Source organism: Zingiber officinale, chromosome 2A, assembly GCF_018446385.1.
Source record: "Zingiber officinale cultivar Zhangliang chromosome 2A, Zo_v1.1, whole genome shotgun sequence".
NCBI lineage: Eukaryota > Viridiplantae > Streptophyta > Magnoliopsida > Zingiberales > Zingiberaceae > Zingiber > Zingiber officinale.
Window position 1 is genome coordinate 111,100,356 of NC_055988.1, and position 23,905 is coordinate 111,124,260.

General features: G+C 34.3%; 1 protein-coding gene across 2 annotated transcripts in view; it reads left to right on the forward strand.

The window, feature by feature from the left end:
• The first annotated feature begins 4,243 nt into the window (after positions 1-4,243).
• The window catches only part of LOC122041932 (eukaryotic translation initiation factor 2D-like), a 36,381-nt gene continuing 16,719 nt past the window's right edge, over positions 4,244-23,905 (forward strand). Inside the window, exons 1-7 of one of the 2 annotated variants that reach the window (XM_042601824.1) lie at positions 4,244-4,354; positions 4,988-5,160; positions 6,863-6,974; positions 20,960-21,150; positions 21,254-21,348; positions 21,447-21,866; positions 22,515-22,623. In XM_042601824.1, coding sequence (XP_042457758.1) covers positions 5,026-5,160; positions 6,863-6,974; positions 20,960-21,150; positions 21,254-21,348; positions 21,447-21,866; positions 22,515-22,623 — 1,062 coding nt within the window. In that variant the 5' untranslated portion in view covers positions 4,244-4,354; positions 4,988-5,025. Of the gene's footprint in view, positions 4,355-4,382; positions 4,710-4,987; positions 5,161-6,862; positions 6,975-20,959; positions 21,151-21,253; positions 21,349-21,446; positions 21,867-22,514; positions 22,624-23,905 lie in introns of those variants that run through there. The other variant, XM_042601825.1, reaches the window with a different exon arrangement.

Here is a 23,905-nt window from a genome sequence, read left to right on the forward strand (position 1 = left end):
TTACTCTTATAAGAGTAAAATGTGTCACAATTTGATAAATTGGATGATATGTTAAGTGACACAAATTGAGAAAATCATAAGAACTACCAAGTTGAGATTTTGGTATATTTTTAGGGAATTAAAGGCAATGTATGCCTTGATTAAATTGGTTACTCTTTAAAAGAGTAAATTGTGCCAAAATTTGAGGAATATGTTTAATTTAAATTGGCACAAATTAGGAAGAGCAAAAGATATGCCAAAATTGGATTATTGGCATTTTCTTGGGAAACAGTGGGCAATCTAGGGTTAAATTTTAATTTAGCTAAGGTTTAAGGATACTTAGATAGATAATCTAGGTATTTCTTTTATGCTAAGTTGCCATGCTGTATTTGCCCATCATATGTCATGACATCATGTTTATTTTTGCATTCATGTTTTATTATGAAAACCACAAAAATACCATGTCATGTCATACATACATCGTGTAGTTATAGGATATTTTTTTTTGAAAATTATTTCTTTTTGATGTATGCCATAACATATCATGCATTATTTTAATTTCTTGCAATTTAAGGACTAATGACATTTATTAACAAGTAACATCCTTGGTGGATATTAATAACCTCAAAATGCCTAGGTAGATATGCATGATCCCTAGATTAGGGCAAAACCAAATTTTACATCTCACAAAGACCGATAAGATGACTTGTATGTGTTTTGTGCACAGTAGATACAAGTGAGATGTTAGGATGATGAACAAAACTCAACATGATGATTTAGTGCATTTCCTTGAGTTTTAAGTTCATCAAAACATATAGTTATGTGTTTTCCAATCATTAGGAAAGCTAATGTACAAGTTATGTACATTGAGCCCAAGGAATATGGTTGGATATTGGTTTTGAAAATGTTTTAAAATAATTTTGGAAAACCTTGGTGAAGGCTATCTTTTGATAGTAATCACCATTGAATAGTTAGACACAAACTTGAAAAAAACACTAAAGCTTTTGCAAGTTTTCAAGTTTGTGTCAATCTTTGAAAATATGATATATTTTCATAGAAAATTATTTTTCCATGATAAAGTATATCCTAAATAATGTCTACACAAATTTTCACAATTTTTAGAATTTTGTAGATTTTTCTAGGGGTTTCTGAACTTCACTTAAAGTGAATTTCAGAACTATCAGGCCTTCAATCGATCACTCGATCAATTGAAGGGTCTCAATCGATCGGGCGATCGATTGAGGACAGGCTTCTCGCGAATAGAAGCCGTCTGGATCGATCCACCAATTGATCCAGCCCTTCTGAATCGATCAGTGGATCGATTCAAGCTGGTTCAATCGATTGAAACCCAACTTCAATCGATCGAAGATGCTGATTTTGGCTGGGAAAACTTATTTTCAGCATTTTGAACCTCTTTTAGTCTAGGTAACCATTCCAAACCCCTAAAAATATATTTGTGTACATAAAAAGGGTGTTTTCATGTTAAAAAAAAAAGGATGGATTGGTTAAGGGAGACTAAGTAGAAATTTACGTTGAGGTTGATTCAAATTTTGAACTTTTGAACCTCAAAACTTCTAAATTTGGGTTTCCTAAAGGTTTAGGGGTTCCAAGTCATTGTTGGTGCAATGACAGAAGGTACGACCATGTCTTTAGGGGGAGGTACTCTTTAAAGACATGAAAACTATTTTTCATGAATCTTGGAAGGTGGTTAACCTTCTTTTAAGAACATGCTCAAGGTTGAGCGTTTGAACTTTAATGGGGAGTGAATATCCTCATTGTTCAAGTGATTCAAGTTGGTATATGCTAGCATTCGATACAAATGAAGAGTATGAGATCTTCATTTGGGTTATTGGACCTTGTTAATGCTCAAGAGCGAGCATTGATGATAATGAAGGGTATGAGACCTTCATTATCGTGTTGATCACAACGAGTGAAGTTGTGAACAACGATGAATAACTCTTCAGGGGGAGAGTCTCAAAGGGGAGAGTTTTCAACAAGTGAATTTGTTGATGTGTGCCAATAGGGGGAGAATGTAGGATTTAAGTTAGGCCTTCATTATCTAAGAGGGAGTTTGCCTTCTTAGTGGGAGAATGTAGGGTTTAACTTACGCCTTCATTACCTAGTGACATAAAGGAAGTTGAGGCTATGGGAATTAGCCTAACTTAAATGAGGTATTGTCAAACATCAAAAAGGGGGAGATTGTTGGTGCAATATCCCTCAGGTCAAGGTGGACTTGGTTGACCAAGCTTGAGTCTTGGTTTGAGTTTCGATGTTTGACAATACAAGACTTCGATGATATGGACAAGTGCAGGTACAGTTGTTCATTTGGGGAGATTGTTTGGTGTAATTCCCCTCTGATCAGGGTCTGATTAGGTTGGTTGAAGAAGAATCAAGTAGGTCAAGGTTGACCAGATACTTGACTGAAAAGACCTAGTGAGTGAATCTAGGCAGAAGGAAAATCCTGGTGAGTGAAGCCAGATGAAAGACCTAGTGAGTGAAGCTAGGCAGAGAGAAAATCCTGGTGAGTGAAGCCAGGTGAAAGACCTAGTGAACGAAGCTAGGCAGTTGAAAATCCTGGTGAGTGAAGCTAGGCAGTTTGAAAGTCCTGGTGAGTGAAGCCAGTAAGGCAAAATCCAGATGGATCAAGGCTGATCGGACATCTGATGTTGGGAAGTCCAAGTAGGTCAAAGGATTAAGCGGATACTAGGCATGATGAGGAAAAGTCCAAGTGGGTCAAAGGGATTAACCGGACACTTGGTGAGGGAGTCCTAGCAGGTCAAGGGTGATCGGATGCTAGGCATGATGAACCAATAGGTCATGGATTGACCGGATGTTGGTTTGGGGGCTTGGGACTTGGTTTTGGGCAAAAACCAATGTCTGGATCGATCAGCCGATCGATTGGCTGATGCCCAATCGATCGGCCGATCGATTGGGAAGGTCCCTGCGACAAGTCTCGAGTGGGCAAGTCGCAGAGCGCACAGAACGTCTCTGGATCGATTGATCGATCGATCCAGAGACCCCAATCGATTAATGGATCGATTGGGGTGGCGCGTTTTTACGCGATAAAGGCTGGATCGATCAGCCGATCGATCCAGGCATTTCTCGTAGAGTACAGAGGCGCTCTGAATTGATCGACCGATCGATCCAAAGCCTCCTCGATCGATTGGGAGCAATCCAATCGATCGGGATTCGACCGTTGGCGCAGATAAAGGCTGCAAGCGTGCGATTCCTTCGGCGTAACTCTCGGCCACTTCTCCCGATCTTCACCAGCGATCACAGAGCTTCTCCACAGAGTTCTCACTGCTAGTTCTTGAAGCTCTTGGAGGTTTTTCCAAGTCAAGAGGCGGATCTACAGCAAGAGGAAGAAAGCTAGGGTTAGGGTTTTCTATACTCATTGTAAGCTTTTGCTTGTATTTGTGTATCCTTTCCCTTCCTTCTTGTAGTGTGAACTTGTAGGGCTTCTCCGCCTTCGGTAGTTACCGAAAAGGAGTGTTTATTAGTGGAGGTGTGTGTGAATGTGTGGATCCTTGGACTAGTCACCTCCTTTGGAGGTGGATACCAAGTAAATCTACTTGTTAGCGTTGTGTGTGTTGTTTCTTGTATATTTCCGCTGCACATCTTTGAAGAAACAAGTAACGCTGACCACGAGTACGCGATGAGCTATTCACCCCCCTCTAGCTACATTTCGGTCCCAATAGATTCACCCTATAGAAAGATTTGAGCGCTAACTCAAAAAAAGAATATACCTGAGTTTCGCTCGAACGTTGATGTCAGAGATAGCCAGGAGGTTGTGTTTCGTTGGATAGGACTTTGGTGGCCGAGAGAGGAAGGTCGTTTGTCTTCGTTGAGTTGTTGCATCGTGTTATAGATCGTCGGAAACATGTCGATGTTCGAAATGACGTGGTGTTTAAGTTTAGATTTGATGAGAAACTACACCATTATCAGCCATCAATGTTGGTTCGGACGTTTGTCGCGAAGAGAAATCGAACACAGTCTGAATTTCTTTTTCGATTCGAATACACGTGACAACCACAACGAAAAAGGTGGAGAGTAAAATTGATATCCCATATGATTTGATACAATTGCAAAGTAACGTACATGATTTTATAAAAATTTTCAAAACATATTTAATAATCTCATCCTTTAAAATAATCACCGAGAGCAAATGTAATATTTTAAATTGTTTGAGGTAAAATAGAAAAAGAGATAAAGAGCAAAATGAAAATTTGCCATATAAAAGAGTTCCTCGGACCAAACCCAAGCCGGTACCAATCCCATCCTTGGTCTACCTCGCACCGCCGCTAGTGTTATTCTCATCTCATCTCCAGAAGCTTCTTCGCCAGCCCAAGCAATCGCTAGCATTGTGCTTCCTCCGGTAATCCAATCCCTCTCTACTCTTCTTCCCTCCGTTCCTATTCACCATCGATCCCGCAGATTGCTAGCGTAATCAACATCGAGTTTGAAGTTGCTTGGATTGGTATTTGCGTTGCTGATCGTCGATAATGATATTTCCTGATTCTTACTGTTGATTCAAACGCGTGAGAAGTAGTTCTTTCATCGCAATTTTTAGGATAAATGACGTAGCTTGCAATTGCTAGTTGGGTGTTGAGGGTTCAGGAACACTGCAATTTATTGTTATGAGAGGACATTAGAAACCTCAGCAAGTTTTCATGTATACAACATCCAATATTCTACTTCATGATGGTGATTCCATTCTTCAGTTACAGTATGTAAGTTTATATGTTCAAGAGTTTATCTTTTGTATGTCAAATGGAATCTTCTAGATCGACAATATGCACCAAATTGCACATAGGATATATTGCTAGAAGAAATTGCTATTAAGTTAATTTATGAATGTAGTTCATCAAAGAATGAACTTGAGTTACTATTTTGGAGTGTCAACAGTAAACTAAGCATTTTTGAATTGGCTACAATTGAAATGTACTGCATTACCTACCAGCTAATGCATTGACTGACTAACTAAACCATTGAACTTCATTGGTTGCAGCATCATATAAACTGACCAGCCAATACTAGCTGGTAACCATGTTTAAAAAGCCAGTGGAGGCAAAATTATCACAGAGATTGTCAGGAGCAGACAAGAAGAAGCTACGAAGAACTGTAAAGGAGAAGTTTCAACATGCTTCTGATGCTAATATCGATGAAATTCTTCCCTCTAAGGTGAAAATTTCTATCTAGTCTACAGGATGATGAAAGTATGAAGAAACATTGTGTTAGAAGTTCATGGGATTATAAGGATAATGATTTGTTTCTTCATAACTGCACTGTATCATGCAATCATTTTCTTTCGTGGTGACGTGCTCAAGGAGTGCATGGTGTGAATGAAAGGACTAATTTATTGTGTCTCATATTCGTTCTCTTTCCATTATTCTTACAGTTGTTTTTCTGAAAATTTCTTCAATTTGCATGCTTAGCTTTTGCAGACTTATGACTTTGTACTTATGAAGTTTATTAAATTATAAATTCTTAAAAGTTTATCAGCAGGTGCAATAAAGAGAAAAGATACAATAAGCTAATTTAAATGGAAGCATATGTAATAACATTTGAGCTTGCTCCTAGGTCCTAACATTATTACTGATGCATTATGATTTATGAAGATAGTGATTGGTTGGGATTGTCCATAAGTATTTAAAAAGGTCAATGCTGAGAGGAAGCAGAAGAAAAAAGGTAGTTTACTCCATTTCTTTGAAGTTAATTTTTGAAAACACATATAATGCTTGCATTATGTAAATTTGAAGATATAAGATCCTAAGGTGTGATCATAATATTTGACTGAGTGCACAGTTAATGAGAATAGTACAAATAAAAATATTCTAAAATGCCATGATATTCTTTGTAGCACAATAATAACTTGGAATCTTAAAGATAGAACTCAGAAATCTCCATGATTATCAAAGTGGTCTACAATATCAATGTGTAAATCTAAGCGAAGCAGGTGAATTCGTTCAAGTTTTATTTTGTAATTAGCCTTGATGGTGGATCTCTGTGTAAAATTTGGTTTAGGTTTAGATTTCACAATTCATAGACAAAAAAAGTCATTCTTAGGTGCAGATTCATGGATCTTAAGATGTAGTCAGATTAAATGATAAAAAAAAAAAAAAAAACAAGGGCAGCCCGGTGCACGAAGTTCCCGCTATGTGGGGTCCCGGGGAAGGATCCATTGTACGCAGCCTTACCCTGCTTTTTGCAAGAGACTGTTTCCAGTCAGATTAAATGATATCCCGTAAAATTAACATCATCACAGTGTCATCTATATATGACAAACAGAACTTTATATATGATATCAGAGATGTTTACACAACATCTATGAAATCTCGGTTGACAATCCTCTAAATTTCATTAAATGGAATAAAGAAAATCTATGATCAATTAATGCATGTTTGCTACCACTTAGTAATAATGATGCTTGTACTTTCAGGTAGAATTTGAAATTTCCTCGTGGTAAATGTTTCCTAATAATAACTATTGAGATAATCATTGTCGTTCTCTTTTGTTTAATTGCATTCAGAATGCATTGTTTTTTAAAGATCCATTGGGGCTCCTTGTTATTGTTGTTACTCTATTGCTACTACTAGTTGTGCCCCAACTGTTTAGTTTCTCTTTATCATTAAATCACCTATGTTATTTAACAATCATAAGAAATTGATGTTGTGCACTTGCTTATTATTTAATTGATTTTATAGATTGCTGCATCAGTGTAACTAATTGCTTGTAGTATAACTTTGTTCCTTGTGATTCCAAGGTTCATTCTTTTTGTATTTTTGTCATTTTTAATATTTTTTAGTATTCTACTTTGTTTCTTAACCTGTAGTGGGCTACTCCTTTGACCTTTTTTTCCTTCCTTTTTGCCAAAATATTTTAGGCTGAGATTACAGTGGTCAAGTGCTCAAACAAGGTTCATGTATATGTTATAGAAGGAGGGTTGCCTATGCTTTTCGATATTGATGGACGAGGAACTGAGATATACCCAACAGGTGTGCAATGCACAGTTCACATTTCAATTATTTGTTAATGAGTTTATGTTACCTTAGTGGGTAATAATTAATCAATTCAAAATTAACTAATCCAATAAAATAAACTTGGTGATGATCTAGATTTGCTTTTAGTTTTCTTCTATTTAACTATTAATTAATTAATTTTACTTTTTATTGCAAACCTAAAAGTGATCCGCCCTTTTTGTTCTATCAATTTGGACTTGTTTAGGCTTTAATACATTTTGATCGCCCTTGTCACACTTGTTTTTTCTCTCGCGAGTCTACAATATTGCATGAAGTATCAAAGTCAAACTTTTGTTTAACATGTTTCATTTCATGCTTCCTTTTCTCCTTGCAACTGACTAGATACAATGTTGTTTACTCCCCTCGTCAGCCCTTCAAAACCTTATGGATTATGCAACTTATTCTACACATATTTTCTCTCTTTTCCCTTCAACTTGTGCTCATGTCCATCCCATGCTCATGTTTGCCTCCACACCCCTTTTCTATGTTAACTAAACCAGCAAAGAAGATAGAAATCCTTCCATGTATCATGTTGATGTGCATGTAGACTTGATAATCCCTTATGAGGTCCCCCTCATGTGGTGATTTCTAGCATCACACCATTGATGAAGATCTCTCCTCAATTTGTGTCATACAATCTCCACCCTCAAAGTGATTCACTTTGTGAGAGATCATCGAAACAACCAAGAACACCTTTTTGACTAGGATAAACAATGAATTAGGTTCCTATGATTTATCCCTTATCTATATTCATTTCCATTTAACTAATCACATTATAGATAAAATCTTAAAGTTGACATTTGTCCACCCATTTAACTAAATAGATACTTGTTGGGTGTTTGAAATTGATCCAAAATGGGTGGGGTAGTTAAGTAAATATCAAATAATAGAAACACAAATAATAATAATTAAGTACTATTTCAAACTAATAAAAATGACAGTTCGGGGCACGAGGCTCCCGCCAATGCGGGTTTCGGGGAAGGGTCTATTGTACGTACTCTTACCCTGCTTTACAAAAGGCTATTTTCGAGACTCGCATGACAACAACTTTATCGTTGTGCCAAAGCTCCTCTTGTATTATTTCAAACTAATACTATAAACAAATCCTGATAAAACCATTAAATAGCATAAATACAATTTTAACATCAAGGCGTATTCACAAGGGCGGAACCAGAAAAAAAATTCCAGGGGGTTGAATTGTACAGATATTTTTTTTACGACTAAATAAAAATATTTAATAATTAAAGTTTTACATCAACTCTTGCATAATATACGATACTACAGTCTACAAAAACTATACACATAAAGTCTGAAATCTAACGAACAAAGGAGTTAAGCTCTAGACTCTAGTCTATTCATTTCCACTGTGTTGATCCCTCCAAGGCTCCAACTCTTGCATAATATACGTTGCTGCAGAAACTGCAGCCAAATAAACATGAACGTCACTCACATAAATCATAATATGCATGGAATTCTTATGAGATATAGTGTAGAACAGAGCAAAAAAAAGAGGTTCAGAATTTTGAGGAATCAATGATGAACAAAGAACACTTTAATAGCAAATGTTTCTGTCAATACAGAAGCAATAAGAAATAGGTCTACATCTCATTTTGCAACCCACTTGATGACTAACAACAGGAAACACTCTCCATGCAAAAGCTATTAGCCATTTAGCCTATTAAGTTAATCACAACCAAATAACCAAATTGATCTTATTGAACATTTAGGATTCTCATTTAAACCATATAACAGGCTGCAATACTAATACTTGCAATATCTGATTGAAATGATATTGTTAGAGTTTACCAAGAGTCCAAGAGACTAGAACTCAAGAGCCTTTCCCTTGTCCCACTTAATACTAGACCGATTCTCCATAACCTGATAAATTAACATTGAGAACATTTAATCTAACTTGCAAGAGAAAAAAACTAGAAGTTTAGGAAATATTAGTCTACCTTTCTTCCATAGGTGAGCTTCATTTCCGGGTTGGCACAGAAGTCTGCGATGGCTGACGAGTCGGTACAAGAGGAGGCAATTGGATTCTACGAGACTGCATTTGTTGAAAATGTTATAATATTTGCTCATTTTCAATTGTAGAAAAAATATCCTTTTCAATGTATATAACTAGACTGTCATTCATCCATTCATCTCCCATTCTATTACGTAAATCAGTCTTCACAGTCTTCATTGCAGAAAACACTCGTTCAACCGAAGCAGTTGCATCTGGTAAAACTAATGCCAACTCTATCATACGATAAACCAATGGGAACACCAAATGTTTTTCAGTCTCAACCAATTTCTGAGCAAGAATTCCCAAGTCATCAATTGAAGAAAAGTAAGGATCATCCCGCAGATTATAAAAGTAACTCATAAGTTGTTGTTCCAAAAATAAATAATCAGTACCACAGAAGTCCTCGGGATAAAAATCAGCAAGATGGATGAGTTTGTGAACATCAAATTGAGAGAAAGAATTTCTTGGATGAAGACATGATATGCAACCAAGCAATTCTGTACTAACTTCTGAAAAACGATTATACATCTCTTGTATAATTAAATCAACAACCTATCATTCAAATTTGCAACCATGATAACATTAATAATCAATGAAATATCTTTAACAAAAAAAAATAGATTTTTAGAAATAATACCTGACAAAAAATCTCCACACGATAATGATGAAAATTGGTGATGAGTTACCCTCTACGCCTACCATGACCACGAGTTAGCATGTTGTCCTCCATATCAAGTATTGGAATCATATTCAATTCACAAAATGTGTTAACTTGTTCCAAAATTATCTGCCATCCATCTTCCTTGAAGTCTTGTAGTCGACATTTCACACTTCTAACTAAGGACATGGCTTGAACAATATTTTGATCCCCTTGTTGTAAGGAAAGTGATAACTCATTTGTAATTCCCAATATATACTTCATCAAATGTAACACAAAAACAAATTGATAACTCTCCATCTTCTCAATTAAACATGCGGCAACACCTTTATTTGCAGAATAAGAGACGTCATCATGTACATTTCCTAACACTTCTATCACTGAAGACCATATAGAGCATAAACGAAGTAATGTTAAGTAGTGTGATCCCCAACGAGTATCTCCAGGTCTTACTAAACTAGTTTCTTGATTTTTTCCTTTTCCACTAGTAATTTCTCCACTTTCCAATTCAGCAATTATTTTATCATGTTGAATCTTTCTAAGTTGATCTCTCCTCTTACAAGATGCTCCAGATATATTCACAATCATAGTGATATACCCAAAAAATTCACTCACAGTAAAATTGTCATGGGCAACAGCAACAAGAACTAATTGGAGCTGGTGAGAGAAACAGTGAACATACATTGCAAATGGATTTTCTTGTAGTATCAGAGATTTCAATCCATTGAACTCACCATGCATATTTGAAGCTCCATCATATCCTTGGCCTCTCAATCTAGATAATGATAAATCATGTTGCACAAATAAAGCATCAATAGCCATTTTCAAAGAATGAGAACTGGTGTCAGGCACATGCACAACTGCAAGAAATCGTTCAATCACACATCCTTTTTTATTCACATACCTCAAAACAACTCCCATATGCTCCTTCATTGAACTGTCCCTAGCCTCATCAACCATCAAAGAAAAGAATTTATCTCTAATATCATTGATTATAGCAAGTGTAATCTCTGAAGCACAAGCACGTGTTAAATCCTTTTGAATTTTTGGGGAAGTCAATTGATTGTTTGCAGGAGCATTTTGTTTTATAACTTTAGAAACCTCTTCATTTCGTTGACTATACCATTCAAGCAACTCAAGAAAATTACCTCTATTTGAAGAACTAGTTGACTCATCGTGTCCACGAAAGGGCAACCCTTGCTTCAATAGAAAGCGTGTCACATCCAACATTGTTGTTAAACGAGTCTGATAATCAATTTCCATATCGCGACTATGTACTCGTAAAATATTCCCCACACTATGCTTTTGATCTTGAAAAGCCTCAAATTGTATTCTAGCTTCATTGTGACAACTATTCACAATCCCCATATGACGATTGAATCTTTCTAATGTCCTTTTCCAATTGTTGTATCCATCTTTTATAAAGGCATTATCTACATTTTCTTTATTTAAAGGTTTGAAGAGATAACACCAAAAACAAAATGCAGCATCTTTTGATATGCTATACTCTAGCCATGTATATTTTTTATACCAAGTTCTTTGAAAACTTCTTTCTTGATTACCAAAAGTTATTTTCGGATACACATGACCATTTGGTTGACAAGGCCCTCGGAGTGCATACTCTCTTCGAGCTTGATCTCGAATAGTAATATCAAATTCTTCAATTGGTTTTCGTAATCCCGGATCACTAACAATATCATCCAAATTCAATTCTACACGGGATTGATTTTCTACTTGTTCAATAACATTCGGCTCATTAGAGGAGCTAGAGCCGGAACTACGAGTTCGTTTAAAAAATCTCTCCATATCCTACACAAATAAATAACTAAAAATAAATTATGTAATGAACAACTACAAATGTAATGGAAAAATATATGTTGAACTAAAACTTTAATAAACTACCATAGACCACAGTACCATTGCCAATCTAATAGAAATATAGAATACTCATGGAAAACTAAATAGTCTAAACTATAAATGTAATTCTGCATATTTTACAAAAAAATAAAATAAATAATAATGGAAAACTACCAGTCTAATAGAAAACTAAACTACAATGGTAAATTCACTAAATTGTAATATGGTATTCTGTAGAGTGTAGACTGTACATTTTAAAAAAAAATCAAATAATAAAAAAAATTTAAAACATAGCAAATCTAAGTTCTAACCTTATGAAGAAATGATGTTGAAGCTTAGAGTTGGAGCCTTAGAGTTAGAGTCGAGAGAGACTGCGAGTTGGAGGCTTGGAGGCTGGAGCCTTGGACTCTAGTCTCTAGAACCTTGGAGGCTTGGAGAGTTGGAGAGTTAGAGTTGGAGGAGAGTTGAGTAACTTGAGTGGGAGTGGGAGAGGAGTTGACGACTGAGGAGGAAGAAGTGGAGTTAGGGTTTGAGCCGCCGTCTGCGAAATGCGAAGCAGCAGGCAGCAGCAAAGCAATTTGGGGCCTTTACATTTTACAAACCCTGTTTAATGTTTTTTATTTTTTTATTATTTAATTTATTTAACAATGGGCCCCACTCTATTATTGTTTAATTAAAATTGGTAAAAAAAAAAATTTAAAAAAAAACAGAACAAAACTCTTTGTCTTCTTCGGCACAGACGCACACACACTTCACAGTTCACAGGTCGGTGCACTACGCACAGGCACAGCCGTCGCGGCACGCCGGCACCGGCCCATGACGCACCGCCACAGGGCCTACACGGCTACATTGGTGTCCGGCAATGGCAGTGGCCAATGGGCGGCGTGCCGGCGTCCAGCGGTCCAGGTGGAGGTGGGGGAGGCTGAAGCCTCCTCATTCCGGTGATGTATAATGGACGGCAGCAGGGCTCGCCGGTCCGCCATCGTATTCATACAATAACAATTTAATATAAACTTACTATTTACAATTTAAACAAATAATATATATATATATATATAGAGAGAGAGAGAGATGTTATGCTAGGCCCCAATGTTGTGCGCTTAGCATCCGCAACTGTCACATGGGTCCCGCTGTCATGTGGGGTGCCCCTCATAGTCGAGGATGCTAAGCGTGCAACATTGGCGCCTAGCATAACAACTAGATATGTCCCGTGGTGGGGCTGGCGAGCCGACCATTTGATAGGGCGGGCCAACCTGTCATCTTGGTGGGTTGGAAAATCCCCAACCCAACTCAAGGCGGGTTGCGGGTTAGGCGGGCCAACCCATAGGCCCATAAAAAAATCAAAATTTTATATTTGGTTACGAATTAGATGCGTCAAACCCACGATTTAACTGTGATGTTGTTAAGTATCTTTATATCCAAAGTTCAGTTGGGGGTATAGATAGTCTATCTTTCAAAGCGTTTGCTTTTCTTTTTTTTGATAATTGTTCTTTATTTGATTTGAGTACAGAAGTTGACGGAGTCCGATTCAAATTAAAGTCCTATCTTTGAAGTTCTTGAATTTTTCATTTTAATTTTAAGTTTTGGGGAATTTTTTTGTCCTCAACCCGCGGGCCAACCTGCACGGGTTGTGGCCTTGATGGGTTGGCCTGGCCCACTTTTAAATGGGTTGATAAAATGCCTAAAAATATTTGACTTGTAAAGATAATGGGTATCTGAAGACCATTTAAGTTTGTTCCTATGGATAGCTGAGAAAATACAGTTTGGATCTCCTAGTCCTGAATCCCTGCTCTCCTCCTGGTTCCTTCCAAAACGACACTTCAGATGCCGTTAAATTTACGCTCACAATTTAAATTCCAGCAAAGAACGCCACACAGAACATACTTAAGTTTAAAACAACACCAATTTGCAAAAAACACAAATTCAATCAAAACTTTCAAATTTCGACAAAAAAAGCTAAAAATATGCCCCACCATTTATAAAATGCCTATATTTTGTCAAAGAATGCTACATTGAATATACCTAAGCTTAAAACAATATCAATTTATCGTTTCAACGACATCTGAAGTGTGTCATTTTGAAAGAGACCAGGAGGGAACTAGGGATTCGAGACCAGGAGATCTGAACTGGAGAAAATGGATACCCATGAGTGCTCAATTAAATGGGTACCCATTGCCATTTCTACTTACGTACGGACAATGCTATTTGTGCGCACCAACAATGATGTTGTTCTATTGCAGATCAACCACAACAATTTGGCTAGCTCTAGGCAAAGAAATTAAAATTGAGTGCAAGATAATTTCAAATTACAACAATGATTATAACTTTCAGTTACATATGAGTCAATAAATATCAACCCCTTAGATTATTATCAAACCATAACATTCACCCTCATAATCACATTTATGTTTAGAAAAGAATTAAGCACCTCAATTTATCATAATAAGCATAGATATACAACTACACATCCTTTAGGAGACACCACTGTAGGATTACTGATGCTGATGAGGGGTGAATAGTTGAAAACACATTAGCATCTGATAGAGTTAAATATGTAATAAAAATATGGATAGAAATAAGAACAATGCTAACCTTGTACGAAAACAACTTTCTTTTCTCTTTACAAATTATAAAACTAATTAAGCATAAGAGAAAATCTGAAACCAAATACGAAAAAGAAGAAACCTTTCAAGAGTTCAAGTATAAAAGAACTCAAGCTCTTTCCACATTATGGAGAGGACTTACCGACATGAAAAAATAATTTGTAAACAAAGAATTGCAGCATGAGAGTTGTTTCTTTTGAGGTCCCATTTCTCTCTTTTGAAGTCCCATTTCTCTCCTATTTATAGTCACAAAGATTGACTAATTGGATACATTTTGTTCGAATCACTACTCTTTAATAGACTCAACACCTATTTAGTCAACTTAAATCCTTATTGGTCGAGTCAAATTCTCATCAGCTAAAGTTAGTCAACTCAATTGTATAATAAGTTTACAAGCTTATCTGCAATGGATAATACTTGTATTCAACTCTAACATGGGTCGGTCAACTAAAATCTATGTCAACAATTCCAGTCGACTCAAATGGATGTTTCTTTGAACTTTATCCACCGAACAGATAGTTCTTTAGTTGACTTAAAACCTCTTAAGCAGACTTAATTCCATTAAAGAGTAATATTTTTTATAGTCCACTTTCCAGTTGACTCAAGTCACTTTCAGTCAACTCAAATTGAAATAAAACCCTTATGTTTGCCAATAGTTAGTCTTCTGTCGACTATTCAGTTCATTGAACCAATTATACACTTAATCTAAACCCCTATTTGTTGGTTGAGCGTATGCCTAGGAAAACATCTTCAATCTAAAAAACTAGATTTTAGTCGTACATGTAATTTTGCAAGACTTGTTTCCATCCAAGATGCCTCTAATCAATCTTGAGCTTTTTGAGCATCCTACCAACATCATTGGTATCTTCCATGCTAAGACCTATTGCCAACACATGTTGAGCTTCATCATTTGCCAAAACTTGTTGACTTTTCCCTTTTCCAAGTATGTATTCAAGTTTGACCTACTTAGATTCTCTAACCTCAACACTTATCCTACACCAATCAAGTTTAGGATTTAGGGTTTAGGGTCAAGTTTCTACACCTGCATACTTGACAAAGACATAGAAACACAAGTTGTATTTAACATAAATCCTTTGTCAATTACATCAAAACAACCTGATGTCATACTTGACCACTTAGGGTACAATTGCACTAACAAACCATAAAATATGACAAGAGTTGAGCTACTTAATTTTGATCGCCAACAAACTCTAAACACATTTCTAAATTGGCTAGCTTGCTTGGATTTTTTGGTTAGCTAAAATGGGTTTTCTTTTTTCAAGGAATGATGTCGGAATGATGTTGCAACACACAAGCATGATTTGTCGAGATAATATTTGTTATTGTCACCAAGGAATTTAGGAAAACATTTAAATAAAATGAAATAAATAGATTGATCACATTGTTAGTGTCACTAAGGAATTCAAGAAAAAAGTTTAAATTTAATTAAAAAGAATAAAACGACTAGACCCGACCACAGGCTAGATTCGTTTGGATCCGACCCATAATCAGGTTAACAGGTCTGTTAAAGGTAACCCAAGGTTGATAAGCCAAAACTGTAACTGACCCATAGCTTGACGAGTCGATTACGGTTTCTTTTTGCAAAAACTATGAATCGCCGATTCAAATATTTTTATTTTTAAAAATAACCGTTGGAACCATATGTTACCATAGTTCCAATGATCACTTTACTTTTTTTAAAAATATTTTTTGAATGATCCAGATTATTTAATTGTTTTTTTGTTAAACAACAATGATTAAGTGAGCATTATTTTCTAAATATGTCTATTTCATTTTTTTACATCAACTATCAATAATCTCCTCTACTTCACCTCAAATCTCAATTATCGAAATATTATTTTTTATACTAATCATTTTAATTATTCATTTAAAAATTAATTACTTCTTTAATCAATTTATAACTTCAATTATCAATTTTCTATATTTTAATTATTTCATTTATAATTTTAACACTATTTCTTCGTATCACTTTCAACTTTAATTCAAATGGAAGATTTGGTTCATCTTACAAGGGCAAGGAGAAAGCAACAATTCAATTTTGGTCAAAAAAATATTGAACCAGCTAACACTGAACCTGGAGAGACCGATCTTACCCCACGGAAGTTTAAATCGAGAAGCGCTCCTAACAGGTGGCCCCGAAGTCCAACATCTGGTAGTTGCACGCCTCACCTCATTTGAAGAAAAAATCCCTACAAATGTGTCGTAGCTAGGGATCGTACTGCGGGTGCCTGGGTGACAACTTACGTAACAATTCAATTTTGAATTTGGAGACGGATGATATTGAATTCATTGATTATGAATCATTTTTGACATTTTAGATGCAAGAAAGTGTACACACTTCAAAAGTTCGAGATCCTCCACCTTTAAAATCATTTATTTTTTACTAAACATTTTAGAAAGAAAACTCTTCTGTATGAGGAAATGCGTGAAAAATATAAATATTGAAATACATCCTATAAATTTCAATCGTATGGTGTTATGAGTTATTGAAGTGACATGTCGAAACTAAACATCTAGTTGAGTTTGGAGTCAATCGTTCTCAAACGCAATTAACCAAATTTTCATCATTTGGTAGAGGTACTTATTCTAATTTATTCGAGTATTAAATTAAGAGAATCATTGCTATATTTATTTCCGCCGAACATCTTTCTTTCGATTTTGATTTTAAATACATATTTGAAGATTTTTATCAAGAATTACTTAACTTTGTTGTTAAACCTAATTCCCGAACCACAATCATTCAAGCTGCTATTGTTGGTATATTTTAATATTTGATGTGTATGTTATGTTTTAAATAAATTGATGTAGTTTATAAATGTAATAATTAAAAATATAAAAAATGATAATTAAATCTATAAATTGATAGAAGTAATTAAAAATTAAATGAATAATTAAAATGATGGGTGTAGAAATATAAAGAATAATATTTATATACTTGAAATTTTAGGTGAGGTAGAGGAGATATAATTGATAGATGATGTAAAAAATGAAATGAATTAGGGTATTTATAGATTTAGGAAATAATTATAACTTAATCATAGTCATTGACAAAAAAATGTCAAATAATCTAGATCGGTCAAAAAATTTAAAAAAAAACAAAAAAAAAGTAAAAGTTAAATAAGGTTGGAACCGCTTGGTCTAATAGTTTTTTTTTTCATTTTATTTTTAATTTAAACTGCCAATTCAACCAACTGATTCATGGTTTCTACAAAAAGATGTCGACCTCAGGTCAAGGTCCAAACCAGACACATCGATTAAGAACTTTAGAAAATCAAACTAGACAATAAAATTTGTATATCTTATTTGTTGTCATTTCTTAGTGTAATGAAATAATAAGGTAAATTTTTTAAATTAATAGAATGAGGCCTAAAAATATATCGAATTTAAGTTGAATAGTATTATATGTAGTAAGACAATTATGAAGCTAAGAGATGATGCCAACTTCAAAAGGGTTGGAGAGCTAATAGAGAAAGAACATCAACATTGTTTTGGATATTGCACTGCATCAATTTGATGATGGTGGACATCAACAAATTGGATATAGTGAAGAAAGGTAGTGAAAAAAGTCAGATTGAAGTGCTTGTTCACTTTTGAGAATTGGGAAGCATCTTGATACTTAGCACATTTGAAGATAGGGAGATGCAAAAAAATTATTATATCTGCTAGGTTTTGAGACTACATTGCAAATATTCTTATGGCAGTAGAGTCTTTTTATGATGTTCTACGCAAAGTGTACTCGAACAAGAAGCCACAAATGGGGTAATATCTATCACCCAATTCATGAAATAAAAAATGAAATCAAGAAGTGCCTACAGTCACCATCAAGGATCAACATTATGTTGATATAATAATGGTAAGATGAGACGATCAAATGGAAAAACATGTTCACTTGACAAGCATGTATTTTTTTAATAAAAAAATTAATATCATTATTAATAATTATATATGGTTAATTTTTTTAGGTTATTATTTCGATTTTGCATATCAATACCATAAATGATATTCTCCTAATGACCCTTAAAGTTTAATATCAAGACTATAGAAATAAGAAGTTATTGTAAACAGGAATTCATTGCTCCGAATTTTAATGAAAATCAATTATTTCAAGACGCATATGACTCTTTGATGTTTCTTTCGTAGCGTCATGTTGATGTAAAATGGATGTCGGTGAAAAAAAAATATTACTAGAATTTCTATTATTTGGATGTTTACTGAGACAGTCTCATACATTGCAACTCTAAACATGATTAAAGTCCATAGACAAAGGTAAAGGTAAAGTTTTTGCAATTTTTACTAAAGAGAAAGGGAAAAGCAAAGGGAAACATCAATTGAGGATTGGTTAAAATTCAATCAACGAAATTTATTAGTAAGAACATGATGAGAGTGACAGACCATCATTGCATTTTGATGCTGCAATATGACAAAAAGTTTGAAATGATCATAGCGATGTTGACAATAGTGCAACTACTGGTAGAGGTGATGACAGTGACGATGCACTTGGTGGTTGTGAAACTTATGCTCCCTTGACTACCTTAGCTTTAGACATGAAAATGTTACACACATGAAACCTAGAATGATGGTCTAGCGGTAAAGCTATTAAGAGTTAGTATCCACATTAATATAAGGGTGATAGACAAAAGAAATCTTATGATTATCAAGATATGGGGAAGAGTTTAACTGAGATTGATTTTGATCAAAGTTTATACACTCAGCCTTCTTATTATAGTTCCGATGCATCATATGGTAATCCATCATATAAGAACTCGGAGACATGTTTATCCTTATCTTGTGTCTATACCTGTTTTGTTTCTAGTGGTGCTAGTCCAAGTCTGATTCCTAGTGGTGAATTGAGATATGCTAATGGACATATGGAGAAATCAATATCAATACCATATGTCTTTTGGAAAATTATTTGATTTGGGTGTTGGGAAACTATGGAGTTGATCTTATAAGGATGTTACAAGAATCGATGCTTCCATTCGATGCATGACACTACTTTTGGTATTATCAAGGTGACATGTTATGTACTTACTAAACTTATGCTATTGTTTGGATAAATTTTAATTTGAGTTTCTCATATATCAAAATTTTTAAAGAGTAATATTTTTGTTTGTTTTTATCAAAAAAACTTAAGACGTTCAATAATTGAAAACTTATATAAAGATAATATAAAATTAAATATACTATAAAAATATTTTTTTTAATACAGAAAAAATATAAACACACATTCATTTAAGAATTCTCTCTCTCTCTCTCTCTCTCTATATATATATATATGTATATATATAGGTTAAAACGTCATACTATCATCTCTTTGCTATACAATATGAAATTTAACGTTATTTACATTCTTAAATATACACGCATTTTTATTACACTTTTACATATTCTTGAAATAAAAACTTACATTACTATGCATAATTTAAAAGAGTAATAATTTGAATTCACTAGTTGCATAAGCAATATCTATAATCATCAAAACTCCAACATGCGACAATTTGAATCCGAAGATCAATCTTCATTAGCATTCTAGATGCAAGCTTTTGAACTCAATGTTTCAATGATAAAACTTCAAGGGATTAAAGTTGTTATTTTATATGTGCAATAATAATAAAAATATAAATTTTGAATTTGTACCTTACTAATAACTTTTTTACTATCAAAATATGAAATCAACATTCAATACTTGAAATATGAAATCAATAGTGAGTGTCTATAACAATCAAATATTAATAAAAAGTATATATTTTTTAAAATTAATATACACATTTTAAAAGAAAAAATATCAAAATTGTATCGACACAATATGATATAATATCGACACCATATCATTCTAATCAGGATCAAAACTTCGACATGATTCAAAATTTTAAACCTCGTCTCCTCAAAATTTTAAAACTATCCTCTCCACAATTGAGTCATGATTGTCTTTGTAATCTTCGTCAAGTTGTGGCTCCTTGTTTATGAATTTGTTCCTTGTCACTTTATTTTTTCTTCCCTTTGATTATCTTCATAATTTACATTGTACTCAACTTTCTCTGTTTTGAGTGCCCTCTTAACAGTGTTGGCCACTTGTAATTCTTTATCACTCTCTGATTAAGATGATGAGCTCCTTTTTTCTTGTGCTTCTTGTTCTTGTTTATTCTTAATCGATCCATGATTTTGAGCTTCTTGTGCTTGCAAGGGCCATAAAGTATGGCCGCCTTATTCCAAAGATCCTTTGCATCCTTGTAGTTAATTTTGCACAAGATGTCATTGGGCAATGCATCCTTTATATTTGTCAGGGTTCTTTCATTCCGTTCAAGAAATTCAACTTGCCTACTAGTTCATTTACTTCGTTTGATAATTTTCCCCATTTATCCTTTGGGGATTTGAATCCTTTATTGTAAGAGCTACTCTAAACTTTTATTGGGACTTGGGAGGATAACTCAGTAGTGAACATCATCATAGTCTAGAAAGATTTTTTCTTGACAAGGATGCAATCCTGCAAATGTCGAAGCACATAACAAAATCCATTTCTCATGTTCTATTTTTATCTTTGTAAAGGCCCAATATGATGAAAATGTAGTTAGAAGATTCATATTAGATGGGCATATCCTTTTTAATTACAATTTTTTTGATCTATCATGTGCATGCTAACTGCTGGAGAACAGGGACATGACTTAGCTGTATAGACAAGGTTCCAACTGATCCTAAATCATTTTTTGTTTATTATGACAGATAAAAGATATTTAGTGGACTATTTGAAGAATAAAATTTTTTCCAGTTACTGATAGACTGAGAATATTTTTTTTTCTTGTTATATCTGCAGTTTATGCACTGTGGAAAGTTTCTGAACTCTTGCCATCCTTTCTTCTTAAGGGTGGTGAGGTTTCTCGATATGTGATTGGTGGTGCTGATTTGATGTTTCCTGGTATTAGTATACCTCCTGAAGGTCTGCCTTCATTCTTAGCTGGGCAACCATGGGCCGTAAAAGTTCCTGGCAATCCATCACCAATTGCAGTATGTGTGCATTTCATCTAAAAGTTACTTTCAAAATTTGAAATTCATTTGCATTCTAAATTAGTGCAAATCAAAGTGACGAAGTCCTACTCAATATCTACAGGTTGGAGTCACCACTATGAGTAGTTCAGAAGCACTGAAAGCTGGTTTGCGTGGAAAAGCCTTAAGGATAACACATTATTATCGTGATTTTCTTTGGCAAGTTTTTTGCTACATTATGGACAAACTTTTTTATCTCTTAGTTTCTTAGAAGTTTAGCTTTTCTGTTTGTTTTTTTTTGTCAAACTTCTTTACAGGCAATCTGCTGAAGGTCATTATGTTCCAAATGCTGGTTTCTTTGAAGATGTTGTCATGGAAGATCCAGATTCATTGCCAGTTTCTCAGCCTTTGAATCTACCTTTAGATGTTTCAAATGATGAAGATGTTAATATGTCAGAAAGGGAAACTGTTGATATCTTAAATACCAATGCCAGTGAAGTCATTGATGCTCCAGCAATTTCAGACTCTAGTAGTATCCAAAACCCTGAAGAAATAACGTCTGAAATAAGTGGACTAAAAGTATCTGAAAGGGTTGCAGCTGAATCATCAAATGATGATAAGGAGCAACAAATTTTGTCTACTGAAGAAATTGATGCCCTCTTGGAAAAATGTCTTTTGCAAGCATTACACACTACTGTTAAAGATAAAGACCTTCCCATGCCTGGAAGTACACTTTGGTAAAATTTTACATTTCCATTGCATGGTTTATTTATTGATTTTTTAATCAGAGTTTTGATTTATGACCGGAACGAGATGGTTTTGGTACCGCATCATGGTATATGGTTTTGGTTTTTTTAAAATATAAAATCTATTAATTAAAATTAAATTTTTTAATCTAAATAGTAAAAAAAAAAAGTGGGATCGCGGAGGCGCTGCGATCTTGCAGTACAAAATTTTAAACCATGTTCCATTGTATGTATTCTGATTGTTTTTTCAAATATGAGAGTGTTTGTACTGCATCCTACAAATATTAACTTTCTTTTATCAGCCATACATTGTAGGCTGTTTACAATTTTGAAAATATTTTTTGATTTGAAGTTATGGAATTTAAAAAGCCATGATTTTGTTGTTGCTATTTCTTTTTGAAAAAAAAATCTATTATTTGTTAAATTGTAACATCTGAAAACTCTGGAGACTCATGGTAGTTAGGTTGAATAGTTGAGACTTATTGGGTTTATCCAAAAGTACTTTAATCTCAAGTGAGAAGCTCAAATAATATCTTTACCATGAAACTATGGTTTGTTATGTCTCCATTGTATTTGTTCTGAAGTGTTGTCTTAAATAATTCAGTTGCCCTTCTTCGGGTTTCTGCTTATGATGAATAGGTCAAACCATATACTACCCTGCAGACCTGCTGGTGTTACTCTGGACATTAAAAGATCTTCTCATAAGAAACTTTCCAAGTGGCTACACTCAAAATCTTCCAAAGGGCTGGTGAGCATAGATGAAGCTTTCATGTCGTATTTTTACAATCTTTTTTGGTATTGTCTTCCTTATTTGACCATCTTTTGGAGAATTTATATGCTAGAATGCACATGCATAATTTGTGAAAGTAGGAGTTGCTAGTTGAACAATTAAGGTGATGTAGTTTGAAAATTGGGATTATAAAAATTTCCTTTAAAATTTTAGATGTTAAAAAAATTCAAGATGTTCTTTAATTTCTATAGTTAAAAGTTACAGTTTGTTTTGAAGGAAATTAGTTGTTTTAGAAGTTGGATATAATTTTAGATATAAAATAGAACTTAGATGATTGGGTCTTCAGAAGAGGTTAGGATTTCATGTATTAATTAAGCTTCCAATTTAATAATATTTTTCTCTTCATTGAGTTGGGTTGTTAAAGTTTTGTTGGTATGATTTTTTGTGCTGCATCAATTGATAACTAAGCCAAATTTAAAGGTATTGGTACTCCTTTCCCCACCTATATTTGTTTTGTTCATCATCTTGGTTCCTCCCAGGCACGCCTTTGACCAGAGCTCCATCAGCTCTAGGTTTAAATTGAATTAAATTTATTTAACCAATCAATTAATTATGTAGACAATTAAATCCATCAATTGATTTGATCTAAGCAAATTGATTATCAAAATAAATACTCCCACAAATTGACTATCCAAAAATAAAATTTATAACAAATCATCAAATAAATACTAACATGACTCACACAATCACATACTTAAATAATTCACTAGTCATTGAATAAGTACTAACATAAGTCAGAAATCATCATTCCACAATTTACACCATGTTCAAAGATACAACATAGGCATCTAAGCATCAAGTTCTAGCTTTTGCAAATTAACGGATGAATTTCTCTTAATAGACGGTTAGCCTAAGAATACTAGATTAATGGGCTACACGCTTCCCAATTCACTTGGTGGCCCGTAGAAAACTTCTGTGGGGCCGAACCGGTCACTCCTAGGATTAGTCGGTGTAAGTTAGATATCTGATGCCAACTAAAAAAAATAAAAAAACAAAGATACATCATCTATTCTTAAATAAGTTTTAGCTACGTCAAAGTTCACCAACTATCTAATTGTGACTCCAGAACACTTAACTATCAATCCAAATGTTAAAAAACATAGCCCAAAATTATAATTGTAACTAAAAAATTAAGTCCATGTGGGTCAACATCTCATGCCATGCTTGGAAGTCATGTATCATCATGCTTCTTCAACCTACAAGAGAATAAACACTTAATCACATAATTTACATAAGAGTC